The 19,933-nt window shown below is 47.7% G+C and overlaps 1 protein-coding gene across 2 annotated transcripts in view; it reads right to left on the bottom strand.

Annotated features, from left to right (window-relative positions):
• PCDH19 (protocadherin 19) overlaps positions 1–19,933 on the bottom strand; it is a 62,748-nt gene that overhangs the window by 15,256 nt on the left and 27,559 nt on the right. The window contains exon 4 of one of the 2 annotated variants that reach the window (XM_032196379.1): positions 18,706–18,878. In XM_032196379.1, coding sequence (XP_032052270.1) covers positions 18,706–18,878 — 173 coding nt within the window. The remainder of the gene's footprint in view (positions 1–18,705; positions 18,879–19,933) is intronic. The other variant, XM_032196380.1, reaches the window with a different exon arrangement.

Genomic DNA, 19,933 nt, shown 5'->3' with positions numbered 1-19,933 from the left:
GTGAAACATGTGCTGCAATCAAGCAAGCCAAACGGTCAAAGCCTCTTTGGTATGGAGGACGATGGCTGAAATATAAATATGGAGAGGCCTGGCAGATTGATTACATCACACTCCCTCAAACTCGCAATGGCAAGCGCCACGTACTTACAATGGTGGAGGCAACCACCGGATGGCTGGAAACATACCCTGTGCCTCATGCCACCGCCCGGAACACTATCCTGGGCCTTGAAAAGCAAGTCCTATGGCGACATGGTACCCCAGAAAGAATAGAGTCAGACAATGGAACTCATTTCCGAAACAACCTTATAGACACTTGGGCCAAAGAACATGGTATTGAGTGGGTGTATCACATCCCCTATCATGCACCAGCCTCCGGGAAAGTTGAACGATACAATGGACTGTTAAAGACTACATTGAAAGCAATGGGCGCTGGGACATTCAAAAACTGGGATACGCATTTGGCAAAGGCCACCTGGCTAGTCAATACTAGGGGATCTGCCAACCGAGCTGGACCTGCCCAATCAAACCTGTTACGTACTGTAGATGGGGATAAAGTTCCTGTAGTGCATGTAAAAAATATGCTGGGTAAAACAGTCTGGGCTACTCCTGCCTCAGGAAAAGGCAAACCCATTCGTGGAATTGTTTTCGCTCAGGGACCTGGATACACTTGGTGGGTGATGCAAAAGAACGGAGAGGTCCGGTGTGTACCTCAAGGAGATTTAATACTGGGTGAGAATAGCCCATGAACTGAATTGTACCATGTTAATTGCTATATAATACTGTATGTTATCACTACTATGACTACTATAGGTGACTAATTAGAATGTATGGAAAAGAGTGTAACCTGAGCATGACATAAATGGTATGGAATAAGGGGTGGATAGATGTCCTGGTTTCAGTTAGAACAGAATTAATTTTCTTCCTAGTAGCTGGTGGAATGCTGTGTTTTGGCTTAGAATGAGAAGAGTGCTGATAACACCCCGATGTTTTCATTGTTGCAGAGCAGTGCTTATACCAAGCCAAGGACACCTCAGACTTTTGCTCTGTCCTGCCAACAGGCAGGCTGGGGGTGCAGTAAGAGCTGGGAGGGGACAGACCCAGGACAGGTGACCCGAACTAGCCAAAGGGGTATTCCATACCATCTGACGTCATGCTAAACAATATATAGGGGTGGCTAGCCGGGGGGAGGGGGCCGGACTGCTCGGGGTTAAGCTGGGCATCGGTCAGCGGGTGGTGAGCAATTGCATTGTGCATCACTTGTTTGTACATATTATTATTAGTAGTACTATTATCATCATTGTATTATTATTATTATTATTATTATTATTATTATTTTCCTGTCTTATTAAACTGTCTTTATCTCAACTCACGGGCTTCACTTTCCATTTCTCTCCCCCGTCCCAGAGAGGGAGGGGGGAGGGTGAGCGAACGGCTGCGTGGTGTTTAGCTGCCAGCCGGGTTAAACCACGACACCCAGGAAGCGCCGAGGGCCCCCCCTGATTTACACCAGTGGGGGGTTGGCCCATCCACCTCCGTCCCCTGCTCCGTGCCACCGTCAGTAATGCCCTGACTTCTGCAGCACGGTGCCTGTGCAATGAATGAAGACTGGCACGCTGGTGCACCTGCGGTGCCTCTCTAACTACATGCTGCATGGCTAATAGATTCGATGCAAAATATTTTCTCCAGAAAACCACCTCCCAGGCTCACTGAAGCCTTTTGGATGCGTACAGTGCTATGGGAAGGAGAGCGCTCACCCAAAGCAAGAGGAGCTATTTTTTGGCCGTGCTACATAGTACAGCAGAGCCAGACCCTTAAGGTATGGGCTAGGATATAATTTAATGCTGGCTGCCCCCCTTCACCCAGGACTGCGGGCCAATCCCCACCTCATTCACACGGTAAAATTAATTCCCGTTCAGAGGGCCGGCAGAACACACCATTTAAACTCCAATTAATCCTTTTCTGGGGACTTAAGTGGTCCACAGAGCTTGTGCTGGCCCCTGAGTGGCAGGGATTTTACCTCTGAAACTCCGCTATTTACGCATCAGCTGGGGTATTCAATACAGGGCTCATTAACATCCTCGCTGAGCCATCAGGCTGCATACGAGAACAGAGCGAGCAGGATCCGGTCCTCAGAGAGGAAAGCACTCCAGGATCCGATAGACCTTTTCCATCTCTAACCATTATGGCTCCGTAATTCATATGCACAGCTCCCATTAATGCTAATGGAAGTTACTGTACTGCGTGCACCGAGTGAAGAATACAACCCTTTGACTTCATTACTGGAATTCAATTTCATTAACACTGGATACAGAGGGATTGTCCTAAATACACTCTTTCTTATATTTTTTTCATGTTAATGTAACCATTTGAGTATATTATACCCTGCAGAGATGGAAACATTTCTAGTCTGTTTAAACACATTTCCCACAATTGGGAGCAAAACTTTGTCTCCATTTATGTCTTTGACACCAGCTGCCTTCCATTTAATGGGACTTTAGTTGCTAAAGCAAATTAATCCAAAGGTTACTTTTCTCTGCTATTGTCAAATCTGAAGCAGACAAATTCAAATAGTCTGTCTCGGGGTAATGCAATACCAGCCACGCATCCAAATTCCAATGGCAACAATGAATCAAATTATTACCGCATCCCATTCAAAATTAGGTGTCGTTCAGAAAATAGCTACTTGACGATTCTGATAAAAATCCAGCAAAACAGAAATTACAGCTGGGGATGATAAGAAGCAATTCCCAGCTGCTTGTACCTGTCGCAGAGCGGGGCCAGCACAAACCCAAGCAGTTTCACTGGCTTCAGTGCAGCTGTACCACTTTGCGCCAGCTGAGAGGCTCCTGGGCAATGGCTATCGTAGCCTTCTCCAGCACCTCTCCAAGCCAGCAGGGAGCCAAACAAGCCACCTGCATCCTCATCCTCATCTGCATCCTCATCCTCATCCTCCCCCTGCACGCACGCAGCTGGGACAAGGCACCTGCTGTTAACACAGGGATGCGCTGGGTGAGTGGTCAGAACCACAGCCCTAAAACCAGGGGGTTCAAATCCCCTCCCCGCTTGGCAGCAGGCACCCAGGGCCGGTGTCACAGCAGCTCGCAGGGCAAGGACCGTGCCTGCCCCTCCTGCTGCACAGCCAGCCCCACGCGGATCTCGCTGCCTTCGGAGGCTTCTGGTACTTCCACGGAACGAGTGAGAAATGAAGGAGCTGAGGTTATAAACGCTGATACATAATTTACTCCTATTATCAAGATTAAACACATCTCTGCATGCTTAGCATAAAACAACTGCCTTTCCCCAGATTTCTCAAGGACATGCATAAACTTCATTATTATCTAAATAATCAAAAGAGGATTTCAATAGAATATTTAACTGTCTGCCTACTGGAAACTCACAGCCTTAATCTAGCACTGATCCTCTGTTGTCCTTCATGTAAATATTGTTGGGACGTCAGCCAAAGCCTAGGGAAGTGAGCTTCATCTTGGTGGATGGGAATCTCTCGTGTCAGATACAGTCAGCCTGACTAATGAGACCTACAGCTTGCCAAAACCTACAGCCTTGCTGTCTGTTCCAGCCATTGAATGCGCTCAGAAACCCAGTGGCACCAGCCCAGCAGTCTACAGATCCCAATCAACTATCAATAGCTTAAGTGTAAGTGATTGTGTATGAAGTATGAGCCAAATGTGTTTCCTTTCTCAGTTTTAGGACCTCCAGTATTGTTATTGCACCAGTAATGCTTGCACAGAATTAATCATATACGTACCCACAAGGCAAAACATTATGAGAAGCTCTTTGTACTTTGTAAAAGTACGCAGCTCTGAGGAGTGGAGCGAGCTGGAAGGCTTCCCAGCACGATGGGGCGTTCCCCACCATCAAGCGAGTAAGGGAATTTATTTTTTTTAAACCAAAAGCGTTGGTTCCTGGCCATTTCTCATCATGACTTTGACCTCTTGCTCCTCCACACTGGAGCTCAGCATTATTCCCTCCCTGGTGTTTAACTGTGATTTTTTTCCGACCAGCAAGAAGCTTTTCCATGTTGCTGGAGTCCTTTGTCTGAAGCACAGGGACAACCCACGATGAGATGCTGGCTGAGGCTTGCGGGTGCACTAGAAAATCCCAAAGACGACCGAAGGGAACTGGGACAACCACGGGGGTGGTTCTGCAAAAGCTGCTCTCAATTGTCCAGCATCCAAGAGCGCCCAAGGGCTGATCCAGCACCGTGACTCACCATGATGCAAGGACACTCCTGTTCCTCTTTGCCTTGATCTCCTCGGAGGGCTCAGGGGAGCGCTGCAGCTCCACACCCACGAAGGATGACTGCGGTGCCAGGGGAACGCAAGCCGGTGGTTAAGCTGGCCTGATGGCCACCACGTGCCTCCAGAACTGATCGCAGCATTGGCAAAGCCTGGGAGTCTGGCCCATCTAATTCAGCAGAAACTTAGTTCTGGCAATTAAATTCACCCTCATTAATTAAGAGAGCTATCATAGTGTATAAATAAACGTATACAATTACTATAAGGTCAACAGCCAAATCCAGAAACTCATAGGCTTATAATATGTCTAGGGAAATTACATTACCTGCGAGTCATGGACTGAGATCAGCTTCCACCAACGCAGGTGGGCTCCTGCCCCATCAGCCCCTGTCTGCGTGGGTGAAACTGAAAATGAGCCTTCTGGTCTGCCTTGTGCTGTAAGCTCAGAGCCGAGGGGAGACGGCTGAACAGCAGGAATGGAAAATAAAGGTATTTTCATAATTTGTGTAAATATTCCAAGGATGCAGGTGGCTCTGTGGTGGGTTTGTCGCAGCCGGCCAGGCAGGTGGTGATGGGGTCCTGCAAGGGTTCTGCCATTTTGCACGCACATGCCAACAGCGCTCTGATGCTGGGAATGCACATGTATTTTAATGTTTCCTCCTTTCTGTCCTTATTTAAGCTTAGGAGAATAAACATCCTCCCTCTTGAGTTTCTCCTCCACCACTGACAGCTGGGGCATGTTGGAGCTGGGGCAACTAAAGGTGATGTGGCAGCATGGGGGCTGAGCTGGCTCCACGCTTTGCTCTCCTGATGCTTTCCCCCTCCCTCCACCTGCACCCCCTTCTCCTCACACACACACGGGCAAACCCTCAGCTCTCCCAGCAGCTGGTACCCAGGTCCGTGCAGTCCTGAGGTCTCTGTCCAGGGCAGGAGGCTGCTGCTGGGGCAGGGTGGGCTCCTGGCTCGCTTGCTGTCTGCGCAGCCTCAAGCAGGCTCTGATTTTGCAATGTCCCTCTCCTCCTAGGCGCGTCTGCAGTGCTGCCACGAGGTCAGGCTGGATCGTGTTCGCTCCTGGCCCCAGTTCACAGGACTGTCAGCTAAATCGCACCGCGGCATCGTTACTCCTGGTGATGGTGTGACAGACAGACAGAGCCCAGCTGGATTTTCAAAACCTAAGCAGTTCGCAACACTGACAGGCGAAGAAAAAAAAAAAAAAAGAAAAGAAAAAAAAAAGAAAAAAACAACACCAAAACCCACAACCCTCAGTCTGAGCAGGTTTTATCTGGAAATAGCAAGAGCTACTAAGTGTAAGGCCTCACAAAGTCACTCCTACTGAGCCACTTTGCTGACCAAACCTTTTAACTGTCACTGGAAAATAAAGAGCGATAGGTACAAGCCCTAACCGTCGTTACCTGATTAGTCTAGTCCCCACCACATCCTTAATGCGGCGTTTCTTCAAAGGAATGAAACAACGCCGAAATGACTGATGTAATTCGGTGCTTTCAGACAGAGCTAGCGAAAGGAGAAGAGTCGAGTTCATTACATCCCAGCTCACCGCAGGGCTGTGGCGGCCGCCCAGACGTGCCGGGTGCCGGTGCAGAGCCGCCGGCCGGGCGCCCGCTTCCGCGGGAGAGGCAGCAGCACCGCGGCCACAGCGCGAGGCACCCCACGAGCTGGTGCTTTCAGTCCCTGCGTGTCCCTGGCCGGTGGGATCAGAGCTGATCTCCCCTCTGAGCACTACAGCAGCGCGGCTTCCAGGCAGGCCGATGCGGTCCTGCAGTAATTCTGCTGGAGCCTCTCTACAGGGATCCACCCTCATGTTTCCTTGCTGTCTGCGGCACGCAGATGTAATGCTGCCTCGCTGCTGCTGCATACTCTGCTCATTTCTAAAACACTTACACATGCAGCATGCATTAGAATTAAAAAACCATTAAACCTCGGAAAGGAAAAACTTTGACAGGATGCGTAATATACTAAGTATAATTAATTAAATTGGATGAGGCACTGGGGGATGAGAGAAGAGTGGATGGAGACTGTTCTTGGAAAAGGGATGGTAATGCACTAGCGTGCAGTGTGTGCCATTAAGTAAGAACAGTCTTGGAAGAGGCGAGGATGAGCAATGGGGGCTTCCAGAGACGGCACCAGCCAGTTGGGCACCTCAGGTGCATAACGAAGAAGGTGGCAGCAGCCAATTAGAGCTCTGAAGATGATAACGAAGGCAGAAAAGGCACCCAAGAGCAGGCAAAGCAAAAAGGTCGCTGAGGTCCCCAAGAAGCGACACACCGCTCTGCCTCCTCCTGCGAGCTCCTCCGTGCCGGGGCTCAGGGTGGCCGACCCCATCCCAGCACCACCACCAGGCACCTCGGAGCCAGCATGGGCACAGGGTAGGCAGGAGGCAGATCCTCCCGGGAGAGCACCTGGCTCCCTGTGGGCTTTTTCTTCAATTATTCCTACTTTCAGGCCCGGCTCCCCAGCGTGGCTTAGCACACTGCTGCATCCCCTCCTGAGGTGGGGTGGGAAGGAGCAATCAAAGCTGAGGACGGGGGGGAAGGATCAAAGCCAGCCCCAGCCAACACAGCAGGCACAACAGGATGAGACAGACTCAGTCTGGTCGTTCAGCAGGACAAAGTTTTAACAGGCTTAACAACAGCATCAGCACTGATCATTAGGCAATTAAAACCGCCGAAAGTTGACAAAGCACCAGGTCCAAATGAATTATCTCCCCAAATCCTGCAGGCAGGAGCATGGAAGTCATTGTCAACAGCTTCTGATAGCTCACCAAACGCAGAAGCAGTAACTAAAAACTAAAGGGCTGCCGGTTGGAGAGATAAAAGGGAAAAGTCTGGGAAATAAGGTCCTTAAAATCACTCTCATCATTTAGGGAGTGGTGGGAGGGAAGGTCCTGGAAACACTGATAGAAGCAGGATTGCTCAGCCATCAGCAAGAAAGGACAGTGCGTTCGGAAAGGGAAGGCGGATTTTGGCTGGGGGAGCTCACTCCTGAATCATCCTGCTGCAGTTACTTGCTCAGCTCTGCGCACTGCTGCGTGGCCAAGGGGACAGTTGTGCTCCTCGAGGAGGTGCCAAAACCCACTCCTCCCACCCCTCCGTGGTCCTGCGCAGCTTTGTCTGCACGGACGCCGGTGACTGTGTGCACCGCTCCCTTGTGCGGCGCGGGGTGCGCAGCTCTGTCACGCTGCCTTGCTCCAGCACAGCCCATCACTTTGAGTGACGAGGCACGCTTTTAGGAAAAACATGCAAATGTGATTTAAAGACTCTAAGTGATACAGAATATATCACCTCCCTTGGGAGCCTGTTCCAGGGGGTAATTATTCTAATTCCTAAAATCATACGTCCCATTTGCAGCTAGAATTTTCCGAGACACGCTCCGCCCTCCAGCAGCAGGCATGCCTTAGCTGCTGAATTAGAGAGCAGCAAACACCTCCTCCCTGAGCACCCTTTGGATGGGGGCTGAGATGACCAGTGTGAAGCCCAGAGCATCTCCCCACAGGTTGCCATCTCTCTTGGGTCCTATTTCAAGCCCAACAGTATCAGCTTAAACTGTCCCACTGGATTCAGCAGGCGTTGAGTCAGGTCCTAAATCTCCAGACAAAATAGGAACCAAATACACATGTTTGGAAACTGAAAGTCAATGCCTTCAACAATTCCCAGAAGTTTCAGTGACTGCTCCTCATGCAGAACAGCCCCCAGAAAGCAAGGGGAGATTTCTGCATGAGGTCCCTCACAGACAAAGCATCTCCTCTGCCCCTGGCTGCCAGGGCTTGGTGGTCTCCGCAAGGCACATCTGCCCAGAGAGGGATTTATAGGGAATTGGCAGAGGAATTTATGGTGAATTAATTGGGCATATCTACCAAATAACAAAGGAGGAAGGCTGATGAAGCAGAGGTCAGGTGATTAGAGAATTGCAGGTGGAATTGCTCATTTTAATTACACGTCTTCATTAACGTGAGGTTCCTGGATCCTACAGCGATGACTACTTCATCTAAATATTTGCATGAGTGGTATTTGCATGAGTGAATACACTTCCACAAAAGGACACGTGGCTGAAGGGTGGAACAAACACAGAGTTTTCTTTGAATTTTACAAGGGTGTTTCTCCCACAAAATTATTTCAGAGAGGAGCAACGCTGTAAATGTAAGATAAAAACATTGCTATGAGGCATAAAAGTGACCAGAAAAAGAACAGCTCAAGGTGGATATAAGTGGCGAATGAAGTAAAACATGGGTTGTACTTGAGCTGTTTGTGTCTCCCTGGCACTTGAATGAGTTTGATACAAGCATCATGGTTACCTGTTCTACTGACAGCCCTGAAAGGAAACAAAAGTTTAGAACAAGCCAAACGCATTCAATCTCCTTGAATAATTTAGGCTGCTGAGTTATCATGTGCTTCATGGACTGTCATCAAGAGAAGCTGTATTGCAGAGGAAAGGTCTGTAAATCAATGCATCTAAGGGACCAAAACTCATCAGAGAGTGGCTGCAAAAGCACTGCATGTCAAAACAGATGCAGAACACGAAAATCAAGCGGTGAGTGTCACAGGGCAGACTGCAGTAGTGCGCTCTCAGGGGCGGACTCAGAGGAACAGCAAGGACAGGAAGATTGGAGCATCAAGAAGACACAGCTTCAGTTGAAACATGCTGGTGAAAAGCAATGTCAGCAGCACAAATAGCTGGTAAACTCAGAGAACGAAAACCAGGAAACAAATGGAAGTGCAGTATATATATAGTGGCCCATCGACAGACCCACCTGGGTGTGCCAGACACTCCCCAAAGCTATTTATACATTCCACTAATGTACCTACAGCTTCCAATAACACTTCTGGCTCTCTGACCTTTCCTTATTTACTGCTATGTATGGTTTTGGCTTCAGATTTCTAGCCAAATTCCCAAACGGTAGATGCCCCGTTGTAGCTTCTCACTGAGCTGTATCTAATCCAGAATCAAGATGACTTGACCGGGGAGAGCCATTCCTCTTCCCCTGCAAACCCGGCGGCTCCTCACCTGGGTCGCAAGCTGTCCACACATCAAGCCAGCTTGCTGGAGAGCACGGCCGAGCAGACATGGCAGCACCTGCTGCTGCTCTCACACTAGCTTCTTCCTCCTGTCCCTTCAGACAAGCAAAACCAGAGGAAAAGGATGGATTTTTAAGGCACCAGTTGACACCTTAATACGGGAAGCACAGTCCTTGTACATGCTGCAGTCGACAAGTGTGATTTGCAGTAGGCCTCCTGAATCTTTACAGAAGTCTGGCTGTCTTTAATGAAGCTGACGTTTCCAAAGCAGCCAGAGGAATCAAATGCCAGGCCTATTTTGGGTTGCAAGTCGTGTGGACACCTGCTTCCTTAGGCTTCTTGCAAAAACTCCAACCAACGCCTCTCACCCTCTTTTGTTTACCACTTAAACGGTGCAAGAACCACCGCAGCATCCACTCTCCCCACCACGCAGCCAGCAGAGCAAAGCCCTGTCCCTAGGAAGGGCCAGGAGCTACTTGCTTTAACTCCCACCACCTGCAGCTTCGGTGCTCAGCACCCTGCAGAAGGAGCTGTCCCCCCCCTCCCTGCCCAGCCCTCCCTTTGCCACAGGAAACCTCCTGTGACCGTCCCCACGCCTCCGTGCCGGTGCCAGGGACGCTTTGTGGCTTACGGTTCTCAAGTGCTTCCGTAAGATGCAAGGTAGCATCTGTGGTGAAATCTCACAAAATGATCCAAGATAGTTTTCTCCAGCTGGGACTGATTGAATATAGCCTGGGCACCGGATGATGTGGGAAATCATTCGTAGCCGAGCACAAATTGCATGCATAGAGGTAATTACTGCAGCACAAGGTTGGTAGCACCACTACCCACATGACAGTATATCTCAGCAATTTTCATTTCCTATCGCTTCAATTCAGACAGGGATTTTTTCATCCTTTTTTCTTTTTTTTTTTTTGGTTCAATTTTCTCCTTTTCCTACAGGGACCCACTTTAACCCAGGATTTCTTCAGGATAAAAGCTCTGCCTTCACAAAAGCTAGTCTTTCCACATACTCAGATTTTCTCCTATTGACAATCCCAGACCCAGGGCACAACCCTTCCTGACCTGACTTCACTTCCACGCCCCGAGCGTGACCATCTCTGCCCGAACATGAAGCGACACAGTGGTGGCAGTCGGTCACCTGCTGCTCCGTGCTGTCACTCGGAGCCGTCTGCGGGTATCAGTAATGAAACACAACATGCGAGTAGCTAATGAAGTTGGTTACAAAGCCAGCCATTCTCCACACTTGAAAGAGGGTGAAAATAAGGAAAATGGAACAAAAGAAATTTTTCTGCCGAAAAATAGAAACACTAACAGAACTAATGCTGAGAATGGGGAGGTTTATCATTGCTACTAGAGATACTCAGCAAAAATGGGGCCACATAATGCTTACTGTGATCATACACATTGTGGCTAGCATATATCTATAATATACTTGCTATGAAGAATTTCTAAATAGACACAGAGGTTTAATGCAGAGATACAGACAAACAAAGGCAACACAAGCACCAGCCTGCGTCTGGCCAGGCTCTGCTTCCCAGCCCAAGACACTCAGCTGCACACCTGCACGTCTGCAGTGAAGAAAAGCTGCAAAACTTTTTAATAATTCTGTGACCTATTTAAAAATATCTACTCTCTTACATTCATATATGCTGTATAAGAAATAAAATATAGCGCTCACCAGCTTTGAGTGGCAGCACTTCCCTTAAGACAGATAAAAGCTGCAAGTTCTCTTTGCTGTTTGGTGCCAATTATTACGGAGTTTTGACTTATACATTATTACATAGATCATTTAGTAAAACAACCTACATACAAACCCTGTGCTACGTCTCCCTTCAGTCGTAATCTGCTGGAGCTAGAGCATTTCAGACACTCACCCATATGCACCTCCTTTCAGAAAATGGTGGGCTCCTTCCCCTGCACCATCCCTATGACACTTTGCACGTGACGCAGTTGTAATCAAGAGAGGTTCAAACGAAGAGGGGACTATGATTTTTCTTTATGGCACACATAAAGTTATTCGCAGCAATTTGATCACTAGCTGGGAAAAAAATACCAACCCAACTTGTATCAAAAGGAGGCAGGCAGCGTGACAGCCCCCATAACTTGCTCCTCATCCCTTGTTGCCTGGCCAAGGCACTGGGGATGGCTTCAAGGAGCTGCTGGAAAAGCCAACAGCCTTTGGCTGACCCAGAGGAAGGAGTGGGGATGCGCTCACCACCCTTCAAGCCCAAAAGGGTGATGGAGGCAAAGACCAGTGCTTTCTCCTCATCACCCCTTCATGACTGGGTGCATGTTGTAATGCACCAGGAGTTATTTAATTTGATAGCAATTGCTTGTGACCAGAACACCACTCTGTAACGATCCATGCTAACGTGATGCCGTGTACCAAAAGCCTGCGGAGGCCGAGGGTCAGCGCACTGTTTGCAGTGATTATTCCTTTAATAAAGGGCCCTGTATTTTCCAGCGGCAGCAAAATTGATGCAGGTTGCCATGGTAAGCACACACTTTCCCATTTACTAGAATAATAGACAGCTTTGTATAATTCACTGATTTCAGATGATTTCTCACCCAAAGAGCAAGTCGCTCGAGTTACATAAGTCACCTGTTGTTTAGTCAATCTGGCAATTTTAATTAGAATAAATTTTTATGATTCCACTTTGCAACACTTAGAGCTGCTCTGCCACCAGAATGTGGAGATGTCTGTAAATTATACAGGCTCCAATCACATCTTTTTCGGTGTTTTAATTACAGTAACATTACAGCATTAATCATGTAAGCCTCTGTTAAACAAGTAACAGCCATCCTCCATCATAATTAAAAAGAAAGGCCAAGCAAACAGGAGCTTTGGATTTTACCATATTTCCTCTGAAAATTGTATTTTAACTTAAGAGTTTCACAAACAGTAGTTCTATTTGGCTGTAATTAGTGTTGTGAAGGAAACACCAAAAGGTTAATAAGAGACGGTTAGTTTGTAATGCAAGTTTCCTGGTGCCAGCCCCAGCAGTTCAGTCTGTTTTCAGAGTCATTAACGATGTAGATTGATTACGGGAGGAGATTGGGAAGTGCTCACTTGCTGCGTTAGCAGAAGGTTAGTTTTTATTCATATACCTTTCCCACTGTTAAATATGATGGCCATTACCTTGACCGTTACTAATCTTAACCGCTGTGAGACAGAAAGAGTTAATGGTTTCCTTAGAGGTTACTGTCAAAGGGAAAAAAAAACCTACATGAGCTTTTTTGGCTTGTTTATAAGGGAAAAGGAAGCTGCAAGCTTCACTGAAATGTTTGTTTATCTTAGCAATATTTGAAAATCTAAGTATAGTGTGATGTTTTTGGAAAAGGATGAGCTGGGAGAGCCAGGGAAGCAGGTTAGCACCGCCTCGTCCTGCAGCTGAACCCTCACACAGAGCTGCCCTTCGAGCCTTTTGCTTGGGTCTAGAGTTTTGGAGTGATTAACAAAACCAAGCCCACACAGAGGTTGAAACTATCCGATCAGAAATATCACTCTCTGCATCTCCTACAAATTGTTCTCCAGTCACCCAGCAAAAATATGGATAAGCAATAACTAAATTGGACAAAATCTCATTAAAGAGTACAATAAAACACTAGAAACCCACCAACTTTCCGGATTGATTGTTCATCCATTGTAAACCTACACAACAGGGCATGGATCCAAGTTTTAATTTTCCTCTCTAAGTTGCCAAAATGTTCACATCTGGTGAGTATTTTCTGTGCTTACACAGAAAGGACTCAAGGATCTAAAGGTTATAACTTCTGTGATGCTGGCTGAGTATCTGCAGTGATGGAGACATTGCAAGAATCATTTTTAATGGAACGAATGTGGAGACTGAAGAAAGAGTGCCAGGAATGTGGGATATATGATAACGCTTCTTATGCAAACAAAGGAGGTTGCACATCTGTTTGTTATTTAGTTCTGTTGCTGTACAAAAGGGATTGGCTTTCATTTATTTCTAAGGATATGACTTCAGTGTCACCCTTGCCCCACCACCAATTTCCAGAGAGGACTCTTCTAAGCTCTACTCAGGCAAACTGCAGAGCTACGGACCTAGAACAGAAGTAATGCAAGGGACCTGTTGGTGCCCGCCACAGCACCAGGGCACAGATTAAACCTCTTTGAGTGACCACTGCCCTGCACAGCGTGGTGATAAGAGCAGCTGGGCCCCTCAACGAGCCAGCCTGGTCCAGTGTCCAGCTCTGAAGGATCTGTAACCACCACACCAGCCAGCCCCGAGCTGCCCCAGCTCCTGTGCTTCTGCAAGGCTTTGGCCAAAGCAGGCTTGGATGCTCAGTAGGCGATCACTTAAAAGTGCAGGACTCATAAGACAATCAACTCCTCTTCTTATCCCAAAGCCCAGATTACCAATTCCCGTAAAAATCCTTCTCTGGGGCTTCAAATTATTTTGAAAAGCTGACTGCTCCCTCTGCGCTGGCCATTGTAGGAGCACCACCGAGCTTACTTAGGCTGTTTTACTGATCTATGCAACAATACACAAATCAGAAGAGCTACTATAACTGACGTTGCCCTGTGAAGAAAGCTTACGGCATTTATCCATCTTAAGGGATGTGCTGTCACTCACATATGAATGTTATACTTTATGTCTTGTGCTGCATATACAAAAATAATAAAGTAGGTATTTTATTCATTTTTATAAACTTCCAGAGAAATGCAGCTCTATTTCCAACTTCCAAAGCTCTAAAATATGTCACTCGGGTCTTCACATTCATACAGCTCTATAGCCTTTCTGCAGAATAAAAGGGAGATGCAGGTGGAATGACTGCTGGAAATTAGCTTCAAAATCAACAGTTCCTAATAACTGTTTGCCTCCAGTTAATACCATTAGTCATGTTCTCAATTCACGACTGTAATGCACCCAGATATTATGGAGATGAGCATAAGAACCAATTGGAATATTCTAGATAAAATCTGATCCACTAAATGATGATGTATCTGAATAATTAGGAAGGCAACCAGCAAGAAAAGTTTCAGTGAATATCATGCTCTTGGCTCTCCTTTACATTCAAGCCTATTTCTATACTATGCGATAGTATAAAGAAGACTTAACACAAGCATTTAAATATAACCCATTTCTACTCAAAGAACCCTTCATCTTGCTGGAGTTTATGAGAGTCAGACACAACTAGACTACCTTTGTGAGCAAAGTTAATCAAACATGTTAATGTATGCAGGATCAGGTCTTTACCCAAGACATTTCATGCCAACCTTTACCACTGATCTGGCACCAGGAAAATTAAAATGATGCTTCTAGAAGCAATTCTTTGAGGAGACACATTACTGACATAAAACTTTGCTTAAACCCCCCCAGACTTTGATTTTAAAGCTATTCACTATTTTACGTCTGAGATGACTATTTCTAACACTGGCTTTTTATGATTAGTACATGTTTATTATTTTTGTATTTTCCTTTGGATTCTATTTTTGTCTTAAGCAGTGAATCACCACTTCATTGGGTCAATAGTTTTCCTTCCACAACTGTTGATAAAAATACTGTCCAGCGCTGGGAATTAAGGTACGCTGCAAATCTGTTGCTTGTAACATTATAAACACATATTTGAAATAGTTCCTTTCTGATTTCTACACTGACAAGAGCTCCTGTGACTTACAGAGTACAAGAATGGTTCTGGCTCAAGGCAAGGTGAAAAAGGTAATAGAAAATATTTAAGCAGATCTGTGTGCCTGTATACGTCCACAAAAAGAAAACAAGCCGAACCTGCATAAATGATATGTTGGGAAGAGGGCAAAGGCATTAAAAAAAAGTCCCAGTACGAACAAAACCAAGGGAGGAATAACTACCTGAATCACAAAACAGAGTATCTAGCCTCAAAGATGCTAATTCAGGTCCTGAGGGATCTAATCAACCTCTTTGTTGAAGTAAAGATAAAACTTTTTGACAGCAAATGCTTTCTGATAAAATGGAATTTTCAATTACCCTGCGAAACATCTGGTCCGTGCTGCCACTTACGGAGAAAAGCACCACCACACTTTGCAGTGCTAGAAAATCCTTCACGCTGAGATTTCCCCACGCTGCTGGGAGGAACGAACGTCAGGAGCTTCAAACCCGACGGCAAAGCTCCCCCGGTGCCGTGTCCCCCAGTGCTGCCCCAGGGAGGCACTGCCAACACCACAGGGCACTTCACCCCAGGCAGGGACTCACAGCATCCTCCAGTCCTCTGATTCAGAATGACACCGAGCCCCAGAGGAAATCCACTACAAACTGCAGAGAAATTGGCCAAGATACATGCAGGGACCCCAGAATTTACCCGCATCCTCTGGCAGCCTTGTCCAGCCAACCTGAAACCTCGCTGACATCCAACAGACACTTCCAAATCTCTCATTCTCAGACAAATCCATTTGAAAGTTCAGCTGAGAGCAACGGCAGGAAAAAAGTGCATAAAAATTCCTAGCAGTGCTTAACACCTTTGCAAATAAACAAACAATTAAGCAGCAGCAAGGCAATTGTGAAAAGTGGAGCAGCGCCCGATGCCCGCATTCCTGAATGTCCCATTTGGTATCAATTAGCAGGGGAAGGAAAACAATCCTGCACGATAATGAACTCCAAATTGGGTACATATCAGAGCAATTAAAGCAATCTTTTCAACTGATGAATTTATAATCAATAATTAAGATCCTGAGGTAAAGAGCAACTGGGCAGAAGTCCTACTTCCAAAACAAGCGACATGGCTGAGCTCCAGGCAGTATTTCTGATGACCTGCTGCTGCCCACTTAAGCTTGACACCCTTCACACAACGGTTTGCCATTTTTCTGGAAATCTAGGTCATTTCCAAAGGAAGAGAAAAGGCTCCTGCCAGACAGAGTGGCACCAAGGCAGTGAAGCCACCTCCAACCAGGGGGTCCTGATGGGCACTGAGGCCACCCACGGGGAGCAGCTCCTGCCTCGTGTAAGGATATTGAGGCATCTTTTGGTCTGGAGACCAGTTGTGCCTGAATAAGCCAGTTTCACAAGAATATAATAAATTAAAATAGCTTCGATTTTTTCCCCCCCTCAAGTCCACAAGAGTTTGATGTTGTCTTGAAAGACCAGGCTCCAAACCCACAGGCCTAGAGATTGATTTTAAGAGCACTAAAGGAGTTTGGACACATCCCTGCCTAAGTCTTTCTGCAGGAAACCCAGCACCTCAGTAAGTGATGACTGTCCAGATGGGTCCACGTTAAACCCTGCACCAGCACTGAGGGACTGTCCTGCATCCCCTCGTGATTAATGTTCTTTATATCAAGATGTCACCGAGCTGCAAGGATTTGTGCCAACCAGTGCCTTGCCTCAGCAGGCCCAGGACTACCCACCAAGCACATAAAAAGACTCCTGAACTAATGGATGAAGCTTCAAAGTTCTCCCCAATGAATCACTGCCCTGAGCAGAGGTCCAAGCTCTGTGGCAGAGCAATCCACCCATGCTCCCCATCAGCCATGGACCAGCACCATGCAGCATGCTCCTACTGGGGCTGCACATACTGTGCGACCCTGCGTTGGGTAGCGGGTTGTTTCCTTCCCGCCCCCATGTCTCTGACCTGAAATTGGGTAAAAATCACAAAGCCGGAGCCATCGCGTGAGAACTCCTGTTATTGCCGTTGTCTGAGTGTCTCAATTTTCCTGATTATTTCATACGGCCCCTGCTCGACAAATCAGCTTAGAAAATACTCTCTTTAACCTTTTCTTCAGCTTCTGTGCCAGCGACTGCCCACCTCTCTGCCTGCAGTGCTCCTCACGATACTACACCAACAGCTCTGTATCCTCCAGCAGGTTCCCCACAGCCCCACACAGAACTGGGGATGCACAGCTTGCCTTTGGAAGCTTCCTCCTGGAAATGATCTTCATTTTTTAGGGGTGTTTTACAGGCAACAAGGAGCTCTTGTGGCAATGGACTGGACTAAATTTATTTCTTGTGTAACTCATTCAACAACCTCTGCCTCCAACTCCTTAACTTATTTGCATTGTTATCTGCTGAGCAACAGAGACAGCCGGCAGAATTATCAGAAATTTAATCTCTGTAAAACCCTATCTGCAGTCCATTGAGATTGTTTTTTTGGTGAAGAAATGTGACAAAAAATTAACAGATGTTGCTCAGACCATTCAGCAGGACAGGAATCAATTATGAACATTTTTGCACCTACAGTTGTCCCTTACTGCAAACGCATCTTAGGAAACCCTCTCCTGATCAAAATGAAAAAGCATTTCTTTGTAATAGAAGAATAATAAATGATAGCTATCAGCCTGCATTCTCTGACACAGCGCTGGTCCTCAGAGAATTAAACTGCCACCGTACAGTTATATAAATGTTTAATTTTTTTCATCTTTGGCCACAGTAGGGTTGTCTGGAAATACATTATCACTGCGGATGCCATCCCTCTCCAATTAGCGTGGCTGGCAGTGTGGAATGGGTAGGTGACCTCTGCATTCCTGTGCTCGCGGAGTCTTACAGGGTTAACTACGGCCATTTAACAGACTCTATCGAGAATTAATACAGCGATCAGCTTCTCTCCAGAAAAAAAAAAAAAAAAAAACATTCGGCAGCGCAGATGGCAAGAACTCTTTCTCCCCCATTTGACTCTTTTATGACAGCAAAACAAAGGCTTTTAATGATGTTTACCATGAATTGAATTAAACAGCTGAAGACCAGTTCATAATCACAGCATTTTGTTTTCATATCCTTAAGTCTTTTAGCAGTGGGGCTTCCATTTGAGCTTCAGCTACAGCTTATCTCAAGATATAGCCAAGCGCCCTGAGGCTTCCCTGTGCTGGAGCACCAAACCGCATTCATACTTCTTAATTGAAAAAGACAGGATGTTTGCATAGGATGTTTGCATCAGTAAGACATTAAAAGCGACATTCATGCCCAAGTACAAATGACGTCTTGGGCTCAGCTGAACTCCTCTGACTCCTCTCCTCTAGCTGACACTAGGCTGGGTTGAGATCAGGGCTTCAATTTCCAGCCACGCACGTGGGGATGCGTAACAGCTGACAGCACGTCACACGCTGTGGGGAAGGGACACAAACCCCTTGCCCACCAGCCTGGGCCAATTTCTGCGGGACCCCTCACTAGTGGCCTGCGCTCCACCAGCCTTTTGGGGAAGCCATTTGGGCATCGCCTGTGGAGGATGAGGGTGCTCTCCATCCGGAGGCACGAGCCCCACACTTGAAGCTGGTAATTCCTGCTCTAATCCCAGCTCCGCCGCTCACGCGCTGTCACACGGGTGCTCGGGGTTTTTCATCTGTGAAATACGGGATAATCCTAAACGCTTACCTACCTGACAGGCGTGGCGCGAAGATTAATTTCTATCTACGCTGCGCTCTGAAGATGCGCAGCCTTATCCCCAGCCCGTGCTAAGCCTCTCCCCGCGCACCCGGGGCGGGGGCTCACCTGGCTCGGGGCCCTGGGACCCCATGGAGGGGACGCTGGTGTTGAGCACGTCGTTGACGGCCGTGTCGCAGTAGAGGCCGCGCTGCACGTCATGCTCGCTGTCGGTCTGGTCACTCTCCTCGTGGCCGCTGTCCTTCAGGCTGTTCCCCTCCAAGTCCTTGAACGTGGAGCTGCTGGGGGAGACATGGCAGTGAGCTGGCCGCCCCGCTGAGCGCCCGCACCCGAAACGCAGCACCCAGCTGTGGGCTGCTTGCGTGCACGGTGCCAGCCCACAGGTCAGGACACGCGGGCATTGAGGAAGCTGTGAGTGAAAAAGGGCTTAAGGACAAAATGGAAAACACACACACATCCAATGAGCTGTTTCTATAACTAGGCTTCCTCATGTTGCATTACCTAATGTTAAAGTTAAAAAGGATCTCAACTTTAGCGCTTTAGGTTACAGGCCAAATCCTAATAGCTTTGTGCCTTAAAATAAAAGCCTTCCGGGAAACAGGAATTTCTTCTCATGATGACGACATGATTCCTATTTTTAAAAACAACCCCATAATTCTGGGTCCAAGTTCGCAGGGACTTGAGGGGAGCTGGCAGCAGTCCAGCTCCCTGACATCCCCTGCAGCTGCAGCTGCCAAGGCCAGCATGAGGGGGATACAAGGGCTGAGCTGCTCCCAAATTCCTCATGTCCCTGTCCTGGAAGCCAGCCCAGAGGGGCAGGAAGCTGCAACTAACGCAAAGGAAGATCTGCATCCTGGGTCAAAAGCGATGTGAGCACATGGATCAACCAGCACATCCCCACAAACAGGACAGTGGGTCAGGGGAGCCTCAGCATGTCACGGGAGGGCTTTCTCATAGCCCTTCTGGGAACAGGATGGAGCGACTGCAATGTGGGGTGTCCCCTTCCCACCACACGCGCTCCCAAGGAGCCAGTGAAGAGCTTCTCTCTGCACAGTAGGTGTCCTTGAGGGTGCAGGAAGCTGGGTGCAGAGGCACTGGCTTGGGGAACAGTGGCATGATGGCCCCAATGAACCGAACACCTTGCTGTGCTGCCCAACATGGATATGGGGACAGGGCACAGAGAACGTGCACCAAGTCACCCGGCTACTGGCACCAGCCCAGGACCAGCTCTCCTCCTGGAGCCTCAGGGGACAAGAGGCTGCCAGTTTGGGCCCAAAGACAGCTGCATGGATGATCCTTCTGCTGCCCGCCAAGCCCTGTGACAAAACGTGCACAA

The sequence above is a fragment of the Aythya fuligula genome, chromosome 13, assembly GCF_009819795.1.
Source record: "Aythya fuligula isolate bAytFul2 chromosome 13, bAytFul2.pri, whole genome shotgun sequence".
Lineage (NCBI taxonomy): Eukaryota > Metazoa > Chordata > Aves > Anseriformes > Anatidae > Aythya > Aythya fuligula.
This window is presented reverse-complemented; position numbering and strand designations above follow the sequence as displayed.